The sequence below is a fragment of the Paroedura picta genome, chromosome 9, assembly GCF_049243985.1.
Source record: "Paroedura picta isolate Pp20150507F chromosome 9, Ppicta_v3.0, whole genome shotgun sequence".
Taxonomy (NCBI): domain Eukaryota; kingdom Metazoa; phylum Chordata; class Lepidosauria; order Squamata; family Gekkonidae; genus Paroedura; species Paroedura picta.
This window is the reverse complement of record NC_135377.1, coordinates 74489106-74511711: the sequence shown is the minus strand read 5'-3', so window position 1 is coordinate 74511711 and position 22606 is coordinate 74489106. Positions and strand designations below refer to the sequence as shown.

Here is a 22606-nt window from a genome sequence, read left to right as displayed (position 1 = left end):
ACAACTCTACTCCATCTTCTATATGACAACCCGTCAAGTATTTGAAGATGGTTATCATATCACCTCTTAGTCGCCGTCTCTTGAGGCTAAACAGACCAAGCTTCCTCAACCTTTCCTCATACAACTTGGTCTCCAAACCCCTCACCATCTTCATAGCCCTCCTGGACATGCTTCAGTTTCTCTACATCTTTCTTCGTTTGTGGTGCCCAAAACTGAACACAGTCCTCCAAGTGAGGTCTAACCAAAGCGGAGTAAAGTGGTAACATCACCTCTTGTGAACTGGACAGTGTGCTTCTTTTAACACAGCCAAAAATCCCATTTGCCTTTCTAGCCATTGAGTCCCACTGCTGACTCATGTTTAGTGTCCGGCCTACGAAGACCCCCAGATCCTTTTCACATGTACTACTGCCAAGACAAGTGTCACCCATTTTATAGTGATGCACTTGATTTTTCGTACCTAAATGCCTTTTCGTACCTTTACATTTTTCACTATTATAATTCATTTTATCCCAGTTTTCCAGCCTGTCATGATCATCCTGTATCCTTGGGCCTTAGGGAAGCCTACTTGCATGCTCCAATACACAGAGATGCGAGACCGTTTCTTTGTTTCTCTCCCAAGGCACAACACTGCTAGTGCAAGGCCTTGCATTTTGGACTGTCCTTCAACCCCCCCCCCCTTCCTACAAGATCATGGTCATGGATTCCTCATAATCATGGCCATGGCTTTCCTGCCAGTAGACAATCAATGGAAGATCACTTTGCTGGCAGCGAGGCTTCCCTCAAAAAGAAAGACCGACCTTATGCATCTGGCGGTGTGACATGGTCTCACAATCTCCACCAGTCATGTTTCTATGCACGACTGCTTCAGTGGACCCTCCTTCCTGACCAGCGGGACATTGTGAACACAAGGAACTGGTTGATCCAGATTCTGACCCAACTGGCCGAGGAGCCACGTTGGTGGACATTCCATGGACATCTCAACAAGTACATGGTCTTTGCGCAACCTTGACAGATCAGTGTAACAAGTAATGCAAGCCAGAGGAATTATGCGCAGCATCAACGGGTTATAGCTGCAAGCAGGCCGCTTGGCACTGTGGGTCTTCTTCATATAGTGTCTGTTGTGCACAGACAGCATGGCAACAAAGGGACATGTGAACTGCCTAGACAGAAAGAGGTCCCGACCACTATACATGGAGGCCGGTCTCCTTCTTCAGTGACCAGAGATGAACCTGATAAGTATAAAAAGAGAGCACCTACAAGGTCTAAAAATCCAGCAGGCAGACTGGCTGAGTTGTTAGGACCTTGACCCAGGAGAATGGAGCCTCAACCAGGAAGTGGTTATCCAGGCCACAAACAGATTCGTCACTCCAGTAACGGACCCGCTAGCAACACAGCAATGCACGGGACTCTGAGGTTGCTGTCTCCTTTCTCCAATAGAAAGGCAGAGGACAAGGGCACGTTCTCCCAACGGTAGTTCTCCCTCTGTCATCGCTCATCAGTAAGGTACTAAACAAGGTCAGAAGAGTAAGGGCCAGAGTACTACCTATCATACTACACTCACGTCTGTGGTTCTCCAGGCTGGTTCAGATGTTGGAGAAGGATCCTGACCGTGGAGGTCCCTTCCAACTCTATGATTCTGTGATGCATGATGGCTTACTGCACAGGACAGTCTGTGATTCCAAGGCCTCATCGGACACCCAGACTTCACAGGGTTGTAACTGAGGCCTTGGAAATTGAATGGCACACTATGACTGGCTGGCTTGGCAGGGAGTCATCAGGCGGCTGTGTGTGGATGCCGTGGCACAGTTTACTGATGGAACAGGATTAACTTTTGCTCACATATCCCCACTGTCATGATGGTCAGTTCTTAGTCTGAGGAAGAGGGCTTGCACTCGAAAGCTCCCACCTTGAATTAATCTTGGTTGGTCTTAAAGGTGCTCCTGCTGGACTCTGATTTTATTACACTATACAAGAGTTAGAATTGCATCCAAGATTATTGATGTCATGCTTCATGCCAACCAGGCACATTTACAATCACAACTGGTGGTCCACACATGGGCCACCAAGGCTGGCATGAATCCAAGGACGTCATAGCCCTCCTCCTGGGAGCAAGGGAACACTAACCTTCGGGCTGCCAATGCTCTTGAGAAGGCAAATGGCGTCTGTCAGTGCAGGCCTGGACCTGGGCTTGAGCGCATTGCCTGTCTAAGAATGTGCACATCAAGGGGGCGGCTACATAGCTGAACCCTCTAGGCCGAAACAGTTCTCCCACGTGGAGCTTACATATTGTACTCAGGGCTCTCAAGAAGCCGCCCTTTGAGCCCCTTAAATGGGCAGAACTCAAGATCTTGTTGTGGATTGTGGCATCCCTTATTGCTATCACTTCAACCACGCATGTGTTGGTGTTGGCAGCGTTATCATCCGGAAAAGAACGTTGGACCTTTCACAGGATGCAGTCACCTTGAGGATGGATCCTGCTCCTTCAGATGCTCTGTTCATTCCACACAATACTCAGAACCTGGGCAGGAAGGTCTCGTCTGCGACCTTAGCCTTCTGGGTCAAGCAACGTGTAGTTTAGGCATAAGGTTCCGCTTGGGAGGGTCCAAGTGCGTTAGAGACGAGAGCAGCTGCCTCTTCTGCCCCCTCCTCCACCAACGCCCTGGAGTCAGAGATTTCCAGAGAGGCGACCTGGTCATCGGCTTCCACCTTCGTAAAGCAACCAGATGATCTCGACTGAAGCGTCCTTGGGGTGCGGAGTGCTTCAACAGGTGGGACGAGAATGACGAGAGTATGTCCCACCCTGGCATGCGCTTGGGAACAGCTCACCCCCTGGATGACTTTGGCCCCACTGAAGGAGCACAAAACATTGGACCTTACCAGAAGGCTTGTTCTCTTCAGGGGTCGAAGTCACCCGCTTCCCGCCCAAGTGAGGACTTGGCAGAAGGGGATGCAGGACATTCTCTTGGACAAGCTATTGTTGATGACAGATATGACCGTGACTGTGCAGCAAAGCTTGGACTGGAGAGGTCACTCAAAGAGGCTTGGCCCAAAAATTCCATCCCAGTTTGCCCTACCTGAGCGCTCAGAGGCCTGACCTAACCACCTGGATGACTTCGCCCCACTGGAGAGAAGAAACCTTCAGGTAAGGTCCAATGTTTTCTTCCCACCCCTCATCCATGGGGCCCCCCTTGTGCCACACACGCACAGCACGGTGCCAGGGACTGCCTTTCCTGCAGGTGCCGCTGCCGCCTCAGCGGATGCCCCTCTGGTCAGGGCATTCATCGTCTGGACTGCATCGGATTGGTTCCACTCAGCTGTGATTTAATCTTTCGTGTGCCACCCCCGGCATGGCCCTTCATGTGGATGTGTTTATATGGTCCTTTCTAGGCTTGCACACTCGCCCGACGGAACGCCGATGTCTTCCTGAAATATCTGCACCGGAACAGCGTCAATATGCCCGGGATGGTGACTCACATCAAGGCCCCGGAACAGCAGGTCAAAAGTGAGCTCAGTAGATTGGCTAGAGTCCCGCGTAATGTCCAGCGGCAGAGCCCTGGGGAAGGCAGCTGTCTCCAATGAATTCACTGGCTTGCTGTCAGTCGGCCCAGCTCAGGCCAGGAGTCTTGCAGCCAAGTCAGTAGAAGCGTTCAGGGATAAAGTAGAAGCAGAGTGACAGAACCCCAAGCCCAGGAGGGTGGGTTGGGGCTGTGGCCAGCAAAGCGCCTGCTCCAGCCCGAAGCAGCCAGTGTCACGGCACACGGGGGGAGGCCCCACTTTGGCGGCCAAAGCACCCAGCCCTCACGGCCATTCAGTGTGGGTGGCTTTGGGTGCATTCGTGCCTATATGTAGTTCTTTCTAGGGTAGCACCCTGCCTCTACAGATACATCACATACAGACCTTAACGTTCTAGTAAAGCAGAATAAAACCATATGAAGAAGGAAACATCCAGTTGCCAGAGCAAACCGAAATGCCTGCTTCTCAGAGTGGCTGGCCTCATCTTTGGTTAAAGGGAGAGGAATCTAAAGATGGTGGCAGAGAGGTGCAGAGGGGATCGCAGGATGTGGCTGCTGTTTAAATACCTTGTTTCCTAAACATGTAGGGCAGTGCTTCTCAAACTAGGGGTCGGGGACCCCTTTGGGGACCCCTTTGGGGGACCCCTTTGGGGGCTAAACGGCCCTTTCACAGGAGTTGCTGCAGGGTGAGCAGCTTGCCCGGGGGGGGGGGGGGCGCTGCCACTGTTGCCACTCCTCCTGAAGGCGCCTGCCCATTTCTATACAATCTATAACCAGGTTATACACAATCATTGTGAACAATGGATCTTCACACCACTGGTCAGTTTGGGTTTAATTTCTGTGAAATGACACTTGCCTAATTTTACGCTTGGGGGTCGCACTACAGGAGGCAGCGTAGTAAAGGAAGGCAGAGAGCCACTGATGTCGGGCCTTTAAAGGCCATAGCCAGACCTTGAGCGGCCCCTGGAAGTGGAGGGCCAGCTGACACGGCGTCTTGAGACTGGCGAGCGAAGGCTGTCTCAGCAAGGTCCCGCTCCGCAGACAGGCTGCCGCATGGATTACCTGCCGAATGCCCCAACGCTGAGTCATCACCAGCAGCCACGCTCAAGGGGCCTCTTTTAAACCCTTGTTTATAGACTTTGTTTCCACCCCCAGCGTTGCTCCCAGCATTCTCTCCTTCTCCATTGTTTCCTCACAACAGCCCTGTAAGGTAGCTTGAGCTGGGAGGGTGCCCCACGGGAGAGTGGGGATTCAAAACCGGGTGTGCAGCTTCTTTCTTTTCAGCTATGTATGTCCACATGATTGGAGCATGCCAAGATAGAAACGGTTCAGACTGGACAGACTTTGGGGATTCCACAGGCCAGGCATGCAAGCTCTCTGTTCACAGACCACTCAGAGGTTGGCTAGTCAGAACAAGGAGCCAGTTGCTCGGTTTACAAACCACCTCTCCCTCTTGTTTTCACCTGCTGCTGCTGGGCTGTCTCTGTCCTCCTCTGAGAGCAGCGGCCTCTGACCCGGAGGGTCGGATTTGATTCCCCTCACCTCTTCAACATGCAGCCAACTAGCTGACCTTGGGCTAGTTACAGTTCTCGTAGAGTTGTTCTTTCAAAGCAGCTCTCTTAGGGCTCTCTCACCTACCTCTGTGGTGGGGAGAGGAAGGGAAAGGGTTTTGTCAGCCACCTTAGGTGGCAGCTCTTCTTCCATGTTCATTTACCTTTCCTTGGGAACTAGACCTTAGGTGGCTTCCTCGGGGATTCAGTTCTAGCTCAGCAAGCTGGTTAAGTCCTTCTCTTGGTTCCCTGGCAGATATCCTCAACGAACTCTTCCAGAGGGAGAACCGTGTGCTGCACTACTGGACCATGAGGAAGAGGCGCCTGGACCAGTGTCAGCAATACGTGGTCTTTGAGAGGAGTGCCAAGCAGGTCAGGGCCCGCCTCGCTGTTCCCTTGGGGGCCGTAGAACTGGGTTCCTGTCTGCGCGCAGCTCTGCTCCCAGGGAGGAGGCCGGACAGCAGCCCAGCCGCTGCCCTCTCTTGCTTGGCGTCCGCAGAGTCCTCTTCTGCACTGGGGTGGTGTTGAATTCATCACATTCATTGGCACACGCACCTGCCAAAGGTATTGAGATGTGGCTTGCAAGGGCTGTTGCATTTCCAGGACATTCCCTGGATCGAATAGCTTGGTTTAAACGAGGCACGCCGGAGGCTTGAGATGCAGGGCTCTGCAAGGCGGAAAACAAACGAGGCCAGCTGGGAATCGCAAAGGGTAGCTGTAACCCGCTGCACTTGGCCTGGAGCATTTCTGGCCTTGCCTTCCCGATGCCTCCTGTGGAGGATTAGGAGCAACTCCTTATGGGGCACCAGATACCGCAGGAGGCAGGGGGCTCCAACATCCAGCAGGCACCGGGGGCTGTGAGTCCACGGCACCTTGAAGATCATCAAAGAATGATAAGTATATTTCGGGGTATAACCTCTTTAGGCAATCACACAAAAACTCCTACCCAGAATTAAACTTCTTGGCTTGTACCTTCCGAGCCAGAAGGAGGGCTGGGGGAGGGTGGAGGGCTGGACCAGAACCTACAGCTTCAGAGACCTATGGAAAGCAGTGAGGAGACTCCATATTCTGCCTGCATCTTAGCCGGATTTGATTCCCCTCTCTCCCTCTTCCACATGCAGCCAGCTGGGTGACCTTGGGCCTGTCCCAGTTCTCTCAGAGCTCTCTCGGCCCCACCTTCCTCACAGGGTGTCTGTTGCGGGGAGAGGAAGGGAAGGCCATGGGAAGCCCCTTTGGGCAGTGAAGAGCGAGGTACAAAAAATGCAGCTCCTCTGCCGACCTGCCTTCCGGTGTGGCTGTCTGTCTCTCCCGCTGGGCCTGGACAGATTTTGTAAGGGATGATGCATGAGAGTGGCAGGCTCTCTTCCAAAGTAGCCCAGGTACGAGGCCTGCTTTATTCTCACCGCCACCTGGTCAGGTCAGTGGGACCAAGAATGACGGGACGTCAGGCTTCACGGCAGACTGGAGAGGTGCACCCGGTCTCCCGGACCGGAGTCTTAGGTCATCCTTCCCCCCCCCCCTCCCCCTCCGGCTTCGAGGATCCTCAGGAAGGGCTAGCCCAGGAAGGGTTTGAAATGGCATCGAGAGGAGATGCATCAGCCAGGTCCCTGGCCGGAATGCTTCCCATGGCTTCCTCATAGAAGGAGAGGAGGAGCCCTTGGATGCTCTTGCGTCTTTTATTGAAGGGCCCTGGGGCTCCTCCTGCGATTCGTTTTTGTAAAATGGTGTCTTTGAGTATTGTAGCTTCTCAACCCGGAAGCTTTTGTGCCGGGCCTCAGGCCAGTTAAGCCAGTAGATTACAAGGTCCGTAATTCCTGGGGACTGGTCTGAAAAGTCACCCGATGGTGAGCTTCTTGATGACACCTCTTCAGACTCTATTCAGTTCTGCAGCAAGGGACTTTCCTTCCCTCCGGGAATCGGCTTTGTGTTTAGTGTTTCCCGAATGATCACCTCACAAGACAATTTATTTGGGCAGCAGGGAAAGAAATGCTGGGACCAAAGTGCTGAAAAAGACTTGACGTGGAGGGATTGCTTCGTCTCATGTGTTGAAACTCTTCTTGCTGAATTTCCTAGGCTCTCGAATGGATCCATGACAATGGGGAGTTTTACTTATCCACCCACACTTCCACTGGTTCCAGTATCCAGCATACTCAAGAGCTATTGAAAGAGCACGAAGAATTCCAGATCACCGCAAAGGTAATTCTCTGTACCCGCTGTCTGACACCAGCCTTGTTTTCTCTGGGCTGGACTGGAGTAGTGCACCGTGCTGGAGCAGGAGGTCCGCAGCCTTGGCAGTTAAAGTGCCAAATTATTTCAGGATTCAAAGCAGGAGCTTTGAGAGTCTGTTAGATTGTTACTGAGGACTGACATGAGGACTGGATGACCCATAAAGTTTCTGCCACCCAAGCAGTAGTTGTGGCACATTCTTATTAGGATGTGGAGCACACAATTATTGACAGCAGGTATGTGCAGGAGGACCCCGTACGAACTTTTTAGTGCAGCAACATAAATTTCTGCATGATCTCCTCTTGGATTGCTGGCAGCTGTCCTTTCTCTGTCTTGATGCCCTCTCTAGGATGCCCTTCAGTCCTGTAAAAAGCTGAGTTTGTGTGCAGAGTCTAGCACTCCTTGGCTTATGAGTTTGGTGTTCCATTTTAAAGATCCCGCTTCGGTTCCTTCCGGTGCTGTTGCTTGCAGAGCGCTGTGCTGGAGGCGGCTGGGCAGGTGGCAGCAAGGGGAGGAAGCAGCACAGTTGGCGCCAAAGGCCCGTGGGGTCTAATGGGGGTTCGGTTTGGTTGGAAACTGTGCTTCATATTGCTTGTTTTCAAAAAATGTATACATACACAAATAAAAAAATCCAATACAAAACACCAACATTCATGCAGCTGCTACTATACCAAGCGTCCCCTGCTGGACACCCGAGTTTCCTCCTTCCCGTTCTTATGGCAGCCTGTTGCCCCTGCCCTTCAGACCAAGTATGACGTTCTGTTCAGCATTGCTTCTTATAGACTCCACAGGGTCACTCTTGATCCAAGAAACATGGGCCAATGTTTCTGGACACAATTCTTGGCAGAATCTGGCTTCAGTATTTAAATATGTCCATAACTTAAATGGACTCCAGGGAATGGTAGAGGACAGGAAGGCCTGGAGGATCATTGTCCATGGGGTCACGAGGGGTCGGACACAACTTCGCACCTAACAACAACAACATAATCATTATCATTAGGAACCATATTTTTTGCAGCCCATTGTAGTCTCAGCTAAAGCTGTGGAGTTGAAGGCCAGGGGTTCAGGTCATTGTCATGTGCTACGGTCCAGGAGCCACTTTGTGGCATAAGATCCTATTTTCCAGTAATTACTTTTATCCCTTTTTGTATCTTGTTCCAGAAATCCTTCAAAATATTGCAGCACCTTCATATGCAGAGATATTTTATTTGTTTGTTTGTTTTATTTATTTACCCTGAGGGTCAGGGCGATTTACATAAAACTTAGCGGAACAGGGAACAATACAGATAACTCACTAGTTATAAACGGTAACAATACAGTCATAACAAACAGAACAATATGGTAGAACAGTAGTCCAAGCCACAGCATCCTGATGGCCCCGTGGGCTGGATGAGTCAGCAGAGGTTTTCATGGGAGGGAGGAGCGGGGCAGCCGGTGTCCCCAGGGCCCCCCTCCTTCCCCTTTCTCCCTCCGCCCTTAAGGGGCTGTTAGGGGCTGATCAAATTGGGTTGAGATGTTCCGCCGGGTCTTTTCTTGACATCTTGCTGGTTTGTTTATGTTGAGCGTGTTTTATTGTTATGAGGTTTATTGGGGTTCTATTGTGGTTTTAACGAATTGTTAACCCACCACGAGCCCTCGGGGAGCGGCAGGGAAAAAATCGAACAAATAAATAAATAAATAAATTCCTGGAAGGACTAAAAAATGTGGTGGTATGCCCGTTGCTCAAAACCCCGTCCCTGACAATTACCACCCCGCCTCACATTTAGCGTTCCTGGGGACGTTAGTTGAAAGTGCAGTGGTGGACCAAATATCAGCATTCCTGGAGGAAACTTCAGCCACTTTGACCCATTTCCAGCCTGGCCATGGGGTGGAAACGGTGCCCATTGCTCTAACAGACGAAGCACGTCAGTCCTCCACGAGGGCCAGAGCCTTCTCCATCCTGGCCCCCACCTGGTGGAAGGAGCTCCCTGAAGAGATCAGGGCCCTCCTTCAACTCCCACAGTTCCACAGGGCCTGCAAGAGGGAGCCCCTCCGCCAGGCACTGGCCTGAGACCGACCACAGGCCCCCCTCAGACACCTCCTCCATGGCCTGAACCAGTCTGACCTCTCTGGGGTTTTTAATCTAAGTTGTCGTTCCTGTTATATTATTGTTGATCAGAATCATTGATATTATGTTAATTTAAACCACTGTTGGATTATGGCTGATGTTCTTTCTGACCATGTTCTATGCTTAGATTGTTCCATGTAGTGCCCCACAACGTTATATGTAAACCGCCCTGAGCCGTAAGGGAGGGCAGCATAAAAATCTAAGAAATAAAAATATGTTGCAGACTGGGTCAAACCTTCATCGATATAGAGGCCTGTTAAAGGCTTTAAATGCTTGTAGTTCTAGTTTTGATAACAGCCATTTCTGGAATTCTGCCACCTGTTTGGAAGGCTCTACTTTTACAGACAGACGTGCGAAGCAAAGTCTTTCTCAAGTTATTTAATGTTCAGACTAAGGAGAACTGGGGCCACGGTGGCACTTGAGACATTGGTCTGGGGTCCACTCAAGGTCAGGGAAGGGTTGGGACCACAGTGGTGGGGAGGATACCATTGGAGGTGCTGTGAGCACCAGAAGCCAGTTTCTCTCCCTGACATTTCTGCTGGTACACTTCTAGCCTTTCCTCTGTCACCATGAGGACTAGAAACTTCCATTCTGGTTTCTTTATTTTGAGATGTCATTCGGTTAGGGACTGTTCAGGGCAGTTCACTTGGATCCTCCCCCCCCCTCCCCCGGGCTTCTCACTTTGCAGGTATCCCTACCAAAGCCAAAAATGCCCCCCCCCCCGTCACTAGATTGAAAAGTTTTCGTCTGTCTTTATCTTAGCAAAACATTAACAGCTTGTAAATGAGGATCCCGCCCCAGAGTTGCCTTCTTTGCAGCTGTGGGTGACTTTGCCTTTTGGCCCTCCTCTCTGCCTCTTGTGCCTCCCCCAGCAAACCAAAGAGAGGGTGAAGCTCCTGATCCAGCTGGCAGACGGCTTTTGTGAAAAGGGACACGCCCATGCCGCAGAGATCAAAAAATGTGTCACAGCAGTGGACAAAAGGTACCGGGACTTCTCTCTGCGTATGGAAAAACATAGGACCTCTCTAGAGAAAGCCCTGGGGATTGCTTCGGACTCCAATAAATCGGTGAGTGCCCTTGTCCTGGAAAGAGGAACGTTGGCGTCTTCGGGAGCAGCTGCCTGCCTTTCCTGTGGCCTCCACTCACTCTGTTGTCTTTCTCCCCCCCCCCCCCCCCTTAGAGTAAAAGCCTGCAGCTAGACATAATCCCTGCCAGTGTGCCTGGGTCAGAGGTGAAATTGCGAGATGCTGCTCATGAGCTCAACGAAGAGAAGAGGAAATCTGCCCGCAGGAAAGAGTAATAGCATTTATTTTCCTCCCCCATAAAAATCTTTGCCTATGGTTTGGCATCCTGTTCGCACCTCTACCCCCTCCCCCTCCCATTGGTGCTTTGTTATGTGTCTCCATAATAGCATTATGAATCTAGAAACTGGACTAATTCAAGCATTTTTTTCTGGCAGCAACCATTATAAAATGTCAATATTGTGTTTGTAAAATGTTACAGAAGGAGCAAGAAGGAGGGCCCCTGCAGTCCTGTGGCCCAGAAGACAGGCCTCAAAGGCTGGCAAGCGTGCTTAGTCTGAAGTGACAGGCTGGCAGCCCTTGGCAGAAGCCCCCCTGCTCCTCTTGGAGGCCGTCTCCTTTGTGTTCTCTGTTAGGTTTCCCTCCAGGCCACACCTGGATGGGTGACAGGTGCCACTTCCAAGCATATGCTCAAGCGCTTTCTCAACATAAACTCCCCCCCCCTCCTCCAATCCCGTATGTATGTCTTTCAAGCCCCTTCTGCTTGCTGTCAGAAATGAACCCTTAGAATCTCCTGGTTCACTAAACATATTGACAATTTCTTTTGATGAGTGACTATTCTGAATTTGAATTTCTTGTTGAAGCTAAAAACATAACAGTCATACAGACAAAGCATTAAAACAGTAAATTGAAAATATATATACATATATGTCACACTATAAACAAGTGAACCCACTAAGAAAATTGCAAATGCAGAATAAAATAAATGAACTGAAAAGAAAGAATTATACATCAACTAAAACAAGGATTCCTCAGCCATACGAAATCAACCTTTTTCTCAAAATAATGCATGAGCAAATGAAATTAGCACCCATTAAAGTGACAGGAAGGAAAACATTTGCCATATTATTTTATCGTCATCAGGTTGAAAGAGAGTGGACAGTACTATATTCAACCTGATTCATACGTCACCATACAAAGGGCAATACAGGGCATGGAGGATGAGGCCTTTACTGGGTGAAGCCCACAAGGGCACAGCCACAATCTGAGGGGACCCGATTCAATCTGCCCTGCAAGTATGCACAAGGGAAGGCCTGAAACTTTACACAACTTGTAAGAGGGGGCATTGGTTATCCGGAGAAAGATCTGACATATTTCAGCCCTGGACACCTCCTGGAGAATTTAGAGTTTTGGATCAGATCCCTGTCCTGTAAGGCAGTGGTCTCCAATCCCCAGTCCGGAGACCGGTACCGGTTCGTGCATCAGTTGGTACCAGGCCGCAGTTCCTCCTCGTCCTCCTCCCCGGCTGCTGCCTTGGGGGCTGCCCTGCCACTCTGCCACCGGCTCACCTTTGGTGCTCTCTAGCGGCCGCCATGGCTGGGCTCCCCCTCGGTGTGGCACTGCGCAACTGCTGCTGGCAGCGCCCCCCAGTGGGTGGCGGGAAGTCAGGGGCACCGGCGGGAAAGCAAGTGGAGCAGGGGCTCAGGCGGTGGCAACAACCCTCAGCAAAAGACTACCCCCCCCCCGGGTCTCAGTAAAATTGTCAAGCATTGATCCATATAAATGCAAGAAAGGGGGAAGCAGAGTTGTCCCGCAGTTCTTTCTAAATAAAACTAAAAGCTGATCTTGCTTCGGTGGGTCATGTGCAAATATTTATATACCATCTTTCCCTTCTGTCCCAAAGCTGCTTACAATAATTGCTTAGATACAAATGCTGTCAAAACCATAAACCCTTTCTTTGAAGCCAGTGCTTCAAAAAACTTCATGAAACTTGAAAAACTTGAAACAGTTCATGAAACTGTTCTGCTTTGAGGGGAAGAGAGCAAAGTGCCCTCCCCTTCCCCCCCCCAGATGCATTTGACAGCCTGTTCCCAAGAAGGGGGGCACCTCAAAAAAGCCCCCACGGAGTCTGTGGCTGAGCTCAACCCTTGCAGGGCGGGCTGGCAGCAGGCGAGGCTATGTTTATACTGCTCTGTCCCCCATATGGAACAACGAGGGGGAGGAGGCCTGTGTTTAGAATTAAACTTTTTAAAAAGGCAGGGGCTAACCCAAGTTCCTCTGTCTCGCTAGTCTAGATTATGGTAGAACTGCTCTTTTCCCCTCCACTTACAGGCGGTGGGTGGTATTGAACTTCCTTAGACCCATTATGCACGGGGGTTTTAGCGCACATTCGGGGTGGAATGGCGGCGACTAAAATCACGGATAACGCACGGAGCCGGCTGCAACCGGCTGCAGCTTCGGTGCATGCCGCCGAAAAAGCCGCGTCAGTGAAACGCGGAAGAAAGCGCAGCTTCCGGGTGAGCGGGGCGCAACCAGAAGCGGCGCCCGGATCGGCGCGTGCATAATCGGTTACTCTGGGTTTTGCCGCCGTCGCGCCCCGCCCCGTGCATAACCGGTATGCATCGCGTCTTCCCCCTCCGCGTTTTCCATGTGACCCGAAATCGCCGTTTCGGCGGCCGTGCATAATGGGCCTTAGACTGTTCTCTGCTCCTCTTCTGGGCATGGAGTTGAAGCCCTTCCCCGTGGGCGGCATCCTGCTCCCCTGCCAGGTGGATGGGAGGGTCTTCTGTCTAGAGAGGCTAAATTTCCAGACATTCTAAAGTGAATTTTCCCCATGAAAAAATCAAAATCTGGGGGGGGGGGGGGGGATTGAACTCTATGTAATTCTTACTGTCCTGTCAAACCTATACAAACTTTACTGTTTTAACAACATTAAATGCCTCATTTATAACATGCCTAGTGTATAAAATTGTAATATTTGTGGAATTTAAAAGTTATAAATGCCTTAGTTTGCTACAAAAAAAGAGAGAGAGGAGTACATGGTATCAATATAAGGGGGGGGAAACCCTGTAAGGTCAATGGAAATTTTTTTTGACAAGTCTTCATACTTTATTCTTTTTCTTTATTGTTGAATATATATAAATCAATATTTCCAGTAACAATATACCAATATAAGTATTAGTTTAGCACGTTTTGACTTCCTCAGCTGAAATATAAATAGCAATTTTTCTTAACATAAATTTATGACATGCAGAAATGTATAATATACTCTAATACTAATACAAAGTTGACATTATACCCTATGCTAACCGGAGTTCATCATAATTGTATTCCATCATGTTTTTACTGTTGCTGTTGCATTACTAACATTGGAAAAGAAGCTCTGAAAGAGGAGACTCTTACCTAACTATGTCATACAAGGTGCAGCAAAGTGGTAACCACCACCTGCTGGGCACAAATCATTACAAGTGCTCAGAATGTTACCAAATGTTAAAATTATTATTATTGAGGTTATTTGCATGCTATGGAAAACTACAGTAAGTTCCATGTATTGGGGGTTTTTTTACGTTCCATGTATACCGCCCTGAACCTCAACAGAGGGCGGTATATAAATCTGTTCCCTTTTAATAAAACAGTAAGGGGTGTTGGGGTGGGCTCAGTCCAGGATGGGGGGGGGGGGCAACGGCCCCTTGGCCCCGGACTGACAAGCGGAGGGGCCAATCGGAAGGCCCCATCCATCCAAAATTCCATTCAGTCAGCCCAGCCAGGGGCAATCAGGAGACATGGCTGCCAGTCTGCTCCTGACCACCGCAGGGAGAGGAGATCAGTAGGGCTGCCAAGGGGGATGAGAACAGAGGCTGTGCCAGCCCTTTTCGCCCCAAGGCTGTCCTCACTGTCATGTCCAACTGCAAATTGCCTCAGAACCCTGACAGAGCTGGCAGGAGGCTGGAGAGTGCGCTCCCCCCTCCCTCCCTTCAGGCTTGCTGCGAAGGAGCCTCTTGACGGAGGGGAGGGAGGCCTTTTCCTTCAGACAGCAATGCAGAGGAGTCTGAGGGCATTTTTTTGAGGGTGGGGAACTTTCCCCTTCTGCCAAACAGCTGACAGGGAGGCCACAGATAAGCCCCTTCTCACTTAAAATGCTGCTCTGGCCGGAGGTTAGACACAGCCAAGCCATGTGTCTTTCTTCTTTGCAACTCTGCAGATTTGAGGCCACTGCACAGAGATATTCTGAAGACAAAATTGGTTCTTTTATTTCCTGTTTCATCTGCACAACAACTCTGTGCAGTAGGCCTCAAGTCTTTCAATTCAACAACAACCTGTGTGGGAGGCCTTAAATGTTTCTTCTCTACCACAACCCAGTCCAAAGTAGCCCTTTCTGCCTGGGGAGCTGTAACCACTCTGCCACAATTCCCAAAGGTCAGTCCTCTCCCACACTCAACGAAGATTCCAAACCACAGGTTCTTGACCTATATCTCCATACCCATACCCTCATTTGCCACCACAACCTCCCACACAACACACACATTCACCCCATGCCCTTACAGACTGGACAACTCCTCCCCTTCCTCTTCCCACTTCCAAGCTCTAGCGCCTGCTGTATTCTTGGATACAACGGGCTTTGCCCCTAGTATATAATAAATAAATAAATAGATACATGCATAGGGACCATAGATACATGCATAGGGACCCTATGAAGATAGGTTGAGGGACTTGGGAATGTTCAGCCTGGAGAAAAGGAGGTTGAGAGGGGACATGATAGCCCTCTTTAAGTGTTTGAAAGGGTGTCACTTGGAGGAGGGCAGGATGCTGTTCCCATTGGCTGCAGAGGAGAGGACACGCAGTAATGGGTTTAAGCTACAAGTACAATGATATAGGCTAGATATCAGGAAAACATTTTTCACAGTCAGAGTAGTTCAGCAGTGGAATAGGCTGCCTAAGGAGGTGGTGAGCTCCCCCTCACTGGCAGGCTTCAAGCAAAGGTTGGATACACACTTTTCTTGGATGCTTTAGGATGCTTTGGGCTGATCCTGCGTTGAGCAGGGGGTTGGACTAGATGGCCTGTATGGCCCCTTCCAACTCTATGATAAAAACATAAACAGACAAACAAACAAACAAATAAATTACGGGGCTTCAGGGCTGTATCCCATTAAATAATTGCAAATATATAACATTTTGGCTGTTGCAAAAGGACCTTATTTTCTGACTGCATCCATATTCTGCTAATTCTGTTTGTGTGGAGGTCCAAGACTGTCCAGACCACAGGCCCTCCACATGGGGAGTGTCCCATAGCAGTTGCTTCTGGTTAAGTCACTATGAATAACCTAAACTTTGGGCTCTAGTCAGAAATTAAGATCCACCCCCTCCAGGCCCATTATTGGCCATTTGGGAGCGTTGACATGATCACATATGGTCATATCAGCCAATAAATGTTTAACAATTTAAAAAATATATATTTAAAATTAATCAAATCCCTTCCATTCAAGAACCCCTTCCAGAGCTGTCAACCCCCCCCCCCCCCCGGGGTTCATGAAACCCTGGTTGAGAAAGCCTTCCATATATGACCCTTTTGACCTGCCCTCCTCCCCAAATGGACAATGATGGGCCGGGAGGGGCCTTGGGTGGGCGTGGCCACAGCACTGCTTCCCAGCCATATTCTGCACCTTTGCTCCACTTCTGAGGTTTCTTGAAGCCTGGAGAACGTTTTAAGTGTTTCTCAGTGGAAAGGCTGGTCAACTGTGTGCCCGTCTTGTCTCTAAAAGAGTTTCACTTATTCTAAAAGAATAGATTTCATGGGAGTATTTTTCGGTAATGCTCAAATGTTTCACTTTTACCATCGGAAACAAATGAAAAAAGGCTCTGGGAGAAAAAGGGGGAGAGTCCCCGTCCCCCGGACTTCTAATTATTATCGGGACCAGGCATGTTCCATCCTGCATCCACCTGAATCACCTTTCGCCAGTGCAATGCCCCCGGCCCATTAGCTCCGCAGAGGAGTGGGAGGCAGCCCTTTCCCTCTGGACAGTCAGCTCTTGGAGTGAGAGTCATCGCCTGCTGTGCTGAACGAGGGAGTGCTGAGTGGTCATTCTGCTAAGCGGATGTGCTTTTCTCCCTGCTGCTGTCTAGGTTCATTATGGCCGAGCTCATTCAGACCGAGAAGGCGTATGTGAGGGACCTCCGAGAGTGCATGGATGTAAGTGGCCAGCCTAGAGCTTGCTTCAGGGGGGACGTGGCCAGTGTCCTATGCGTGCTGGCATGTCAGGGCCAGACCTTACAGGGCTCTGCCTCAGCTGGCTTGTACCTCTGGCTCTTTGCTCTATTAAAACCCCTGTGACGGAACAGGAGCATAATGCATTGTGCTTTTCAGAGTGTTGTGAATTGAATTTGTTAAGGGTTAGAGTTATTGTGAGGGCATGATCCTCTGTTGATGCTTCCATTATGCATGCCGCACATTCGAGAACCAGTTCATTCTTTGGACAGGTATTGTTAAAACAAGAGGGAGCTCGTGCTTCACAGGAGTTGTACAAAATAGAAATGCTTGGTTTTTAAATTGCCATTATGGAGGACTAGGCCCATTGTCAAGATCTGATATGTTAAACTTTGGGAGGGGGACGTATTGGAGAACTGGAACTTCTCTCTTTTAAGAAATAGCTTTTCCAGGGCCCTTTGTTGGAGTCCTTGCTTCTCGCTGGAGGCTGCTGCAGATCTCTGACTCCTCCTTTCCTCTCTTCCCTTGAATCAGACCTACCTGTGGGAGATGACGAGTGGCGTGGAGGAGATCCCCCCCGGGATCGTCAACAAGGAGCACATCATCTTTGGGAACATGCAGGAGATTTATGAGTTCCACAATAAGTGAGTCAGAAGAGCGACAATGCGCTCAGGTCTCGTGAGCCATAAATATGTCATGGTATTTTTATTTTGTCTGTATATAAATGTATGCCAAGTGTGTGGCTACAAGGAATGAATCTTGTTCCTCGACATCCACTTTCCTGCTTCTGTTGCATACATACAAGTGCTAAGTGCCTTGGCTTGGAACATGGAACAAAACAGCGACTTCTGTGTTGGCCATTTGTCTAGCCTGGCTCTTCCCTCTTGGGCCTCTTGGCCGATGTTCTTCGTGTGCCTGAGGTCCCATCATTAAGGCCTTTGGGGACACAGTCCGCTCTCCAGATTTCAATGGGACCGACCTCCACCCACACCCAGAACAAGAAGCCTGAGGGGCCAAACCTTCCTCAAGTTACAGACGTCTCTTCTGGGCTTCATGTCCATTTTGTGCTGGAAGAAGTACGGGAATGTTCAGATACTGTATATCTTTGATACCGGCCATGAGACACCAAAGTTGGCTGGCAACTTCTTCCCATCATGTGTCTTTGCTCTCTTGTTTGTAAGCCATTGGAGCCCTGGTTTGGCCAGTGGACAGGGACTCTGCTCAGACATAACGCAAAACTCTGTTCTGATCCAAAATGGTCGTGACTTTGGGGAAGCCCTAATTCCACTTGCAGAGGACGGGTGCTGGTTTCAGAAATCCATGCCAACCATCGTTAGTTTAATTAAACTAGGGCTTCCCAGGTCCGGCGTCTGCACAGCAGGGGCAGGAAGGGGAGTGCAGGTTCGGGGCAGGATTTCATACAAATCTTACATTTGAAAAACCAGAGGGAATAACAAAAGTTTTTCAAGATGCTATGATCTCATGAGATGAGTCTGTAACCTGCCTGGCATTTTATCATGTCTGCCAGGCGAAGCTGCTAGTGCCCTACCTGGCCTCAGAAGACACAGCCACTGTGGTCCATGCAACATTCACTTTCAAACTGGATTACTGTAACTTAGAATCATAGAGTTGGAAGGGACCTCCAGAGTCATCTAGTCCAACCCCTTGCACATTGCAGAAACTCACAACTACCTGCCCACCAAGTATGACCCCAATTTCATGCCCTAGTGATATCTCCACCAAAAATTTCCAGAATCCAGCCTGGCCTGGTAGGAATTCACCTCCCATCCCACAGGGGTGATCAGCAATTCCCTGGGTAGGCAAGGAAGGACCACAAGAGACAAACCCGGGCACATCCCTTCCTGCCCACCCACTCACCATCTCCTCAATTTCATAAAATCGGCATTTCTGTCAGAAGACTTCTCACCTCTGCTTAAAAACTTCCAAAGATGGAGAAGCCACCACCTCCCAAGGAAACCTGTTCCACTGAGGAACCGCTCTGTCAGGAACTTCTTCTGGGTGTTTAGCTTTAAATTATTTTGAATTAATTTCCTCGCATTCGTTCTGGTCTGGGGCAACAGAAAACAACTCTGTCTTCTCTATGACAGCACTTTCCTCATACGACTTTCTCTCCAAACCCCTCACCGTCTTCATAGTCCTCCTCTGGACACGCTCCACTGTCTCGACATCTTTGTTCAGTTGTGATGCCCAAAACAGGCGGGTCATACTAGAGTGGAGTAAAACGGTAACATCACCTCTCGTGATCTGGACACGATGCTCCTTCTGATACAGTCCAAAATCCCATTGGCCTTTGTAGCTACCGAGTCACCCTGCTGACCCCTGTTCATCCCTTTCACCCGTACTACCGCCCATCCGATAGTGATGCATATCTTGGTCTGTGATGCAAGTGGTTGCCAGTTGCTGTCCAGGTCCGGTTCAAGGTTTTGGTATTGACCTTTAAGGCCCTAGGTGGTTTGGGATCCACATACCTGAGGGCCTGCCTGTTGCCTCATGCTCTGCAGGTGATCATTTACTGGTCATTCCCAGGCCCAGGGAGGCATGGCTAGCCAGGGCCAGGGCCTTTTTGGTCCTGGTCCTGGCCCCAACCGGGTGGAATGAGCTCCCGGGTGACCTGCGTGCCCTGTGGGAACTTGGGGCATTCTGCAGGGCCAGCAGAACGGAGCTCTTCCGCCAGGTCTGCGTTTGAGGCTGGGGCCAGTGAGGAAGACCCCAAGATCCCAAGAAACCACCCCAAGCCCATCCACATGCAATGGCAGTATGAAAAGCAAATCATAAATAAAAAACCAATAAATGTGTCCATTAATCCTTTTCCTTCTCATTCGCAGTATATTCCTGAAAGAGCTTGAGAAATATGAGCAGCTGCCTGAAGATGTCGGCCACTGTTTTGTGACGTGGGTAAGACACTCGTTCTATGTCAGCTGCTTGATAGGCGACGTGTAGTTCTGGCAATCAACCATCCAAACACGAGGCTGGAATCAGGGAGCCTTTAAGAGAATTGCTCAATCCATGGCCCCTGTGGCCCTCTAAGTGAGCCCAAATATACTGAGGGGGCTCATGGGGATGGCGGGGTTTGTGGGTCTGCCAGTGACAATTTTATACCCATTGCAGGAGAGCAGCAGAGCCCTGCAGTAGGATTGCTGCAGATAAAATAGATGAGGAAAGGGCTCCCAATATCCCCAGTGTTTTGTTGTTGTTACTGTTGAGTCATGTAGAATTCCCTTCTAAGGTGGATTGTGAGTTGGGCCTTAATGCCATAACTCCTGCCAGGCTAATGTTTGCTCAGAACTGGAAGGAGAAGGTAACCCTATAGAAAGAGGATTGGCTAGAACAGTGGTTCTCAACCGGGGGGTCGGGATCCCTTTGGGGTTGAACGACCTTTTCACAGGGGTCATGGCTGGGCGAGCAGATTGGCCAGGGAAGATTGAGATAGAGCGTTCATCTGTCCGGAACAGCGAAAAAGAGGGAGATCGGCATGGCGGGAGGCAAGAGGCAGAACTGAACGGAGAAACTCCATTCATATGCAATCATGAACCATTGGTCAGTTTCGCTTTAATTTCTGTGAAATGACACGTGCATAATTTTATGGCCACAACAAGAGGAACTGGATGAAAGGGTTGCCGCATTAGGAAGGTTGAGAACCACTGGGCTAGAGAAATTAGCAGGATGTAAACTAGCCTGTCTGCTACAGTCCCAGGTGCCTGATCAAGCTGAAAAGTGGAATGCTTTCCTGGTGAGAACAAGAATTTATTTTTGAGCTTTATGGCAGGGTTGTGGTTTGTACTTTAGAGCTTTGTGTATAGTAGTTTTATTTCCATTTCTTTCTTTTTTTATCAAAAATAAACTTTAAAATTATAAGGTGGGACTAAGGCTTTGAGAAAAGGAATGTTACATAAATAGGGAAATTTCAGATTACACTCAAAGAAAGACAAGAACGTTAATATTCAGTAATATTAGATTAGTTCTTGTCCAGCATCAGGTTTTTGTAGTTGCTGAAGGATCTGGCGGGGGCTAGAATCATAGAATCATAGAGTTGGAAGGGGCCATTCAGGCCATCTAGTTCAACCCCCTGCTCAACGCAGGATCAGCCCTAAGCATCCTAAAGCATCCAAGAAAAGTGTGTATCCAACCTTTGCTTGAAGACTGCCAGTGAGGGGGAGTTCACCACCTCCTTAGGCAGCCTATTCCACTGCTGAACTACTCTGACTGTGAAATTTTTTTCCTGATATCTAGCCTATATCGTTGTACTTGTAGTTTAAACCCATTACTGGGTGTCCTCTCCTCTGCAGCCAACAGAAACAGCATCCTGCCCTCCTCCAAGTGACAACCTTTCAAATACTTAAAGAGGGCTATCATGTCCCCTCTCAACCTCCTTTTCTCCAGGCTGAACCTTCCCAAGTCCCTCAACCTATATTCGCAGGGCTTGGTCCCTTTGTCCCAGATCATCCTCGTCGCTCTCCTCTGTACCCTTTCAATTTTATCTACATCCTTCTTGAAGTGAGGCCTCCAGAACTGCACACAGTACTCCAGGTGTGGTCTGACCAGTGCCGTATACAATGGGACTATGACATCTTGTGATTTTGATGTGATGCCCCTGTTGATACAGCCCAAAATGGCATTTGCCTTTTTTACCGCTGCATCACACTGCCTGTTCATGTTTAGTTTACAATCCACAAGTACCCCAAGGTCTCGTTCACACACAGTGTTACCTAGAAGCGTATCCCCCATCCAGTAGGCATGCTTTTCATTTTTCTTTTTTTTTTTATATAGTTTTTATTTTCATAAAGATAGAAATATAGAATAGAGACAATGTAAGTTATTAATACAGATAATAGTAAAATATAGTCTTCGTTTGGAAATATAAGACCCCACATTAACTACACAATGGCATGAACTTTTGCCCAAAGCTTATAAACTTTTTCACATTTCCACCACGTTTAAGAAGAGAAGCCTACTTTGTTACCACCTTTCCGACATGTGTATACATAGTTTTTAACAATTTTAATGGTCATTTTTGGTGTCCCATAACACCTATAAAAAAATTTATACTTAACACAATCTTAGAGCCATCCACATTTCCACCACATTTAGGAAAAGAGGCCTACTTAGTTGTACAGAAGAAAAATATATAAGTTGTTATATAAGTATAAGTTATATAAGCATAAGCTGTTGATACAAAAATGGTAAAATAAAGTCTTCATTGGCCACATTTACACCTCCTCGATTAGGTGCCTCCCTTTAGTCATGCCTTAAGTTTAGACTGGGAGTCACTGCGGAGATATCTTTAAACGTCATGTGGCGCCCAAGGAGCGCCACGGACTAAATAAAAGAGTAAGCCCTGTCGGGGAGGAGTTAGGGCAGGCCCTGTCTGGGATAAAAACTCGGAGGGACCAATCAGGAGCCACGAAGCAGCTCCTGATTGGTCCCTCCGAGTGTCCATTCGCGTGGCTCCCTATTGGTGGCTTGGCCCGGCCTCACCAGGCCGGCCACAGACTCACCTCGCAGATCGCGCTCGCAGCCCGCGGGGTAAGTCCTCTGGCCCTGCCACTCGCTCCCACCCACTGCCGCCGTTCTCCCGGCTTCTGCCGGGCCCCGGGCGCTCCCACCCTGCCCCGCCGTTCTCCCGGGCTCCCGCCCACCCCCGCCGTTCTCCCGGCTTCTGCCGGGCCGCTGCCTGCCGCTGCCGCCAACACTTCGCCCCCCCGCTGCCCCCCTGCTGCCAAAGGAACCTTGGGGACCGCCGCCGCAAGCTCTGCTCTGCCCCACGGAGCCCCAGCCGCCCAGCTCCTGCAACGCCATCCCAGGTAGGCACCAGGCCCACAGAACGCCCTCGGCCTTGCCAGGCAGGGCCGCACAGCCCCGCCGGCCTCTTCATGCGCCCTGCTAGCGCCCGCTGCATTTTGCCTGCAGCGGGCTTATTTACTAGTATTCAATAATACAGATTCAGCTTGCATAGGAAATCCAAGACC

General features: G+C 49.6%; 1 protein-coding gene across 7 annotated transcripts in view; it reads left to right on the top strand.

The window, feature by feature from the left end:
* Nucleotides 1-22606, top strand: part of TRIO (trio Rho guanine nucleotide exchange factor) — a 309088-nt gene that overhangs the window by 144298 nt on the left and 142184 nt on the right. For all 7 annotated transcript variants that reach the window (XM_077353339.1, XM_077353341.1, XM_077353340.1 and 4 more), the window contains exons 19-26: nt 3388-3502; nt 5319-5434; nt 7136-7258; nt 10268-10462; nt 10576-10691; nt 16538-16604; nt 17154-17263; nt 19466-19535. In XM_077353339.1, the coding sequence (XP_077209454.1) occupies nt 3388-3502; nt 5319-5434; nt 7136-7258; nt 10268-10462; nt 10576-10691; nt 16538-16604; nt 17154-17263; nt 19466-19535 (912 nt within the window). The remainder of the gene's footprint in view (nt 1-3387; nt 3503-5318; nt 5435-7135; nt 7259-10267; nt 10463-10575; nt 10692-16537; nt 16605-17153; nt 17264-19465; nt 19536-22606) is intronic.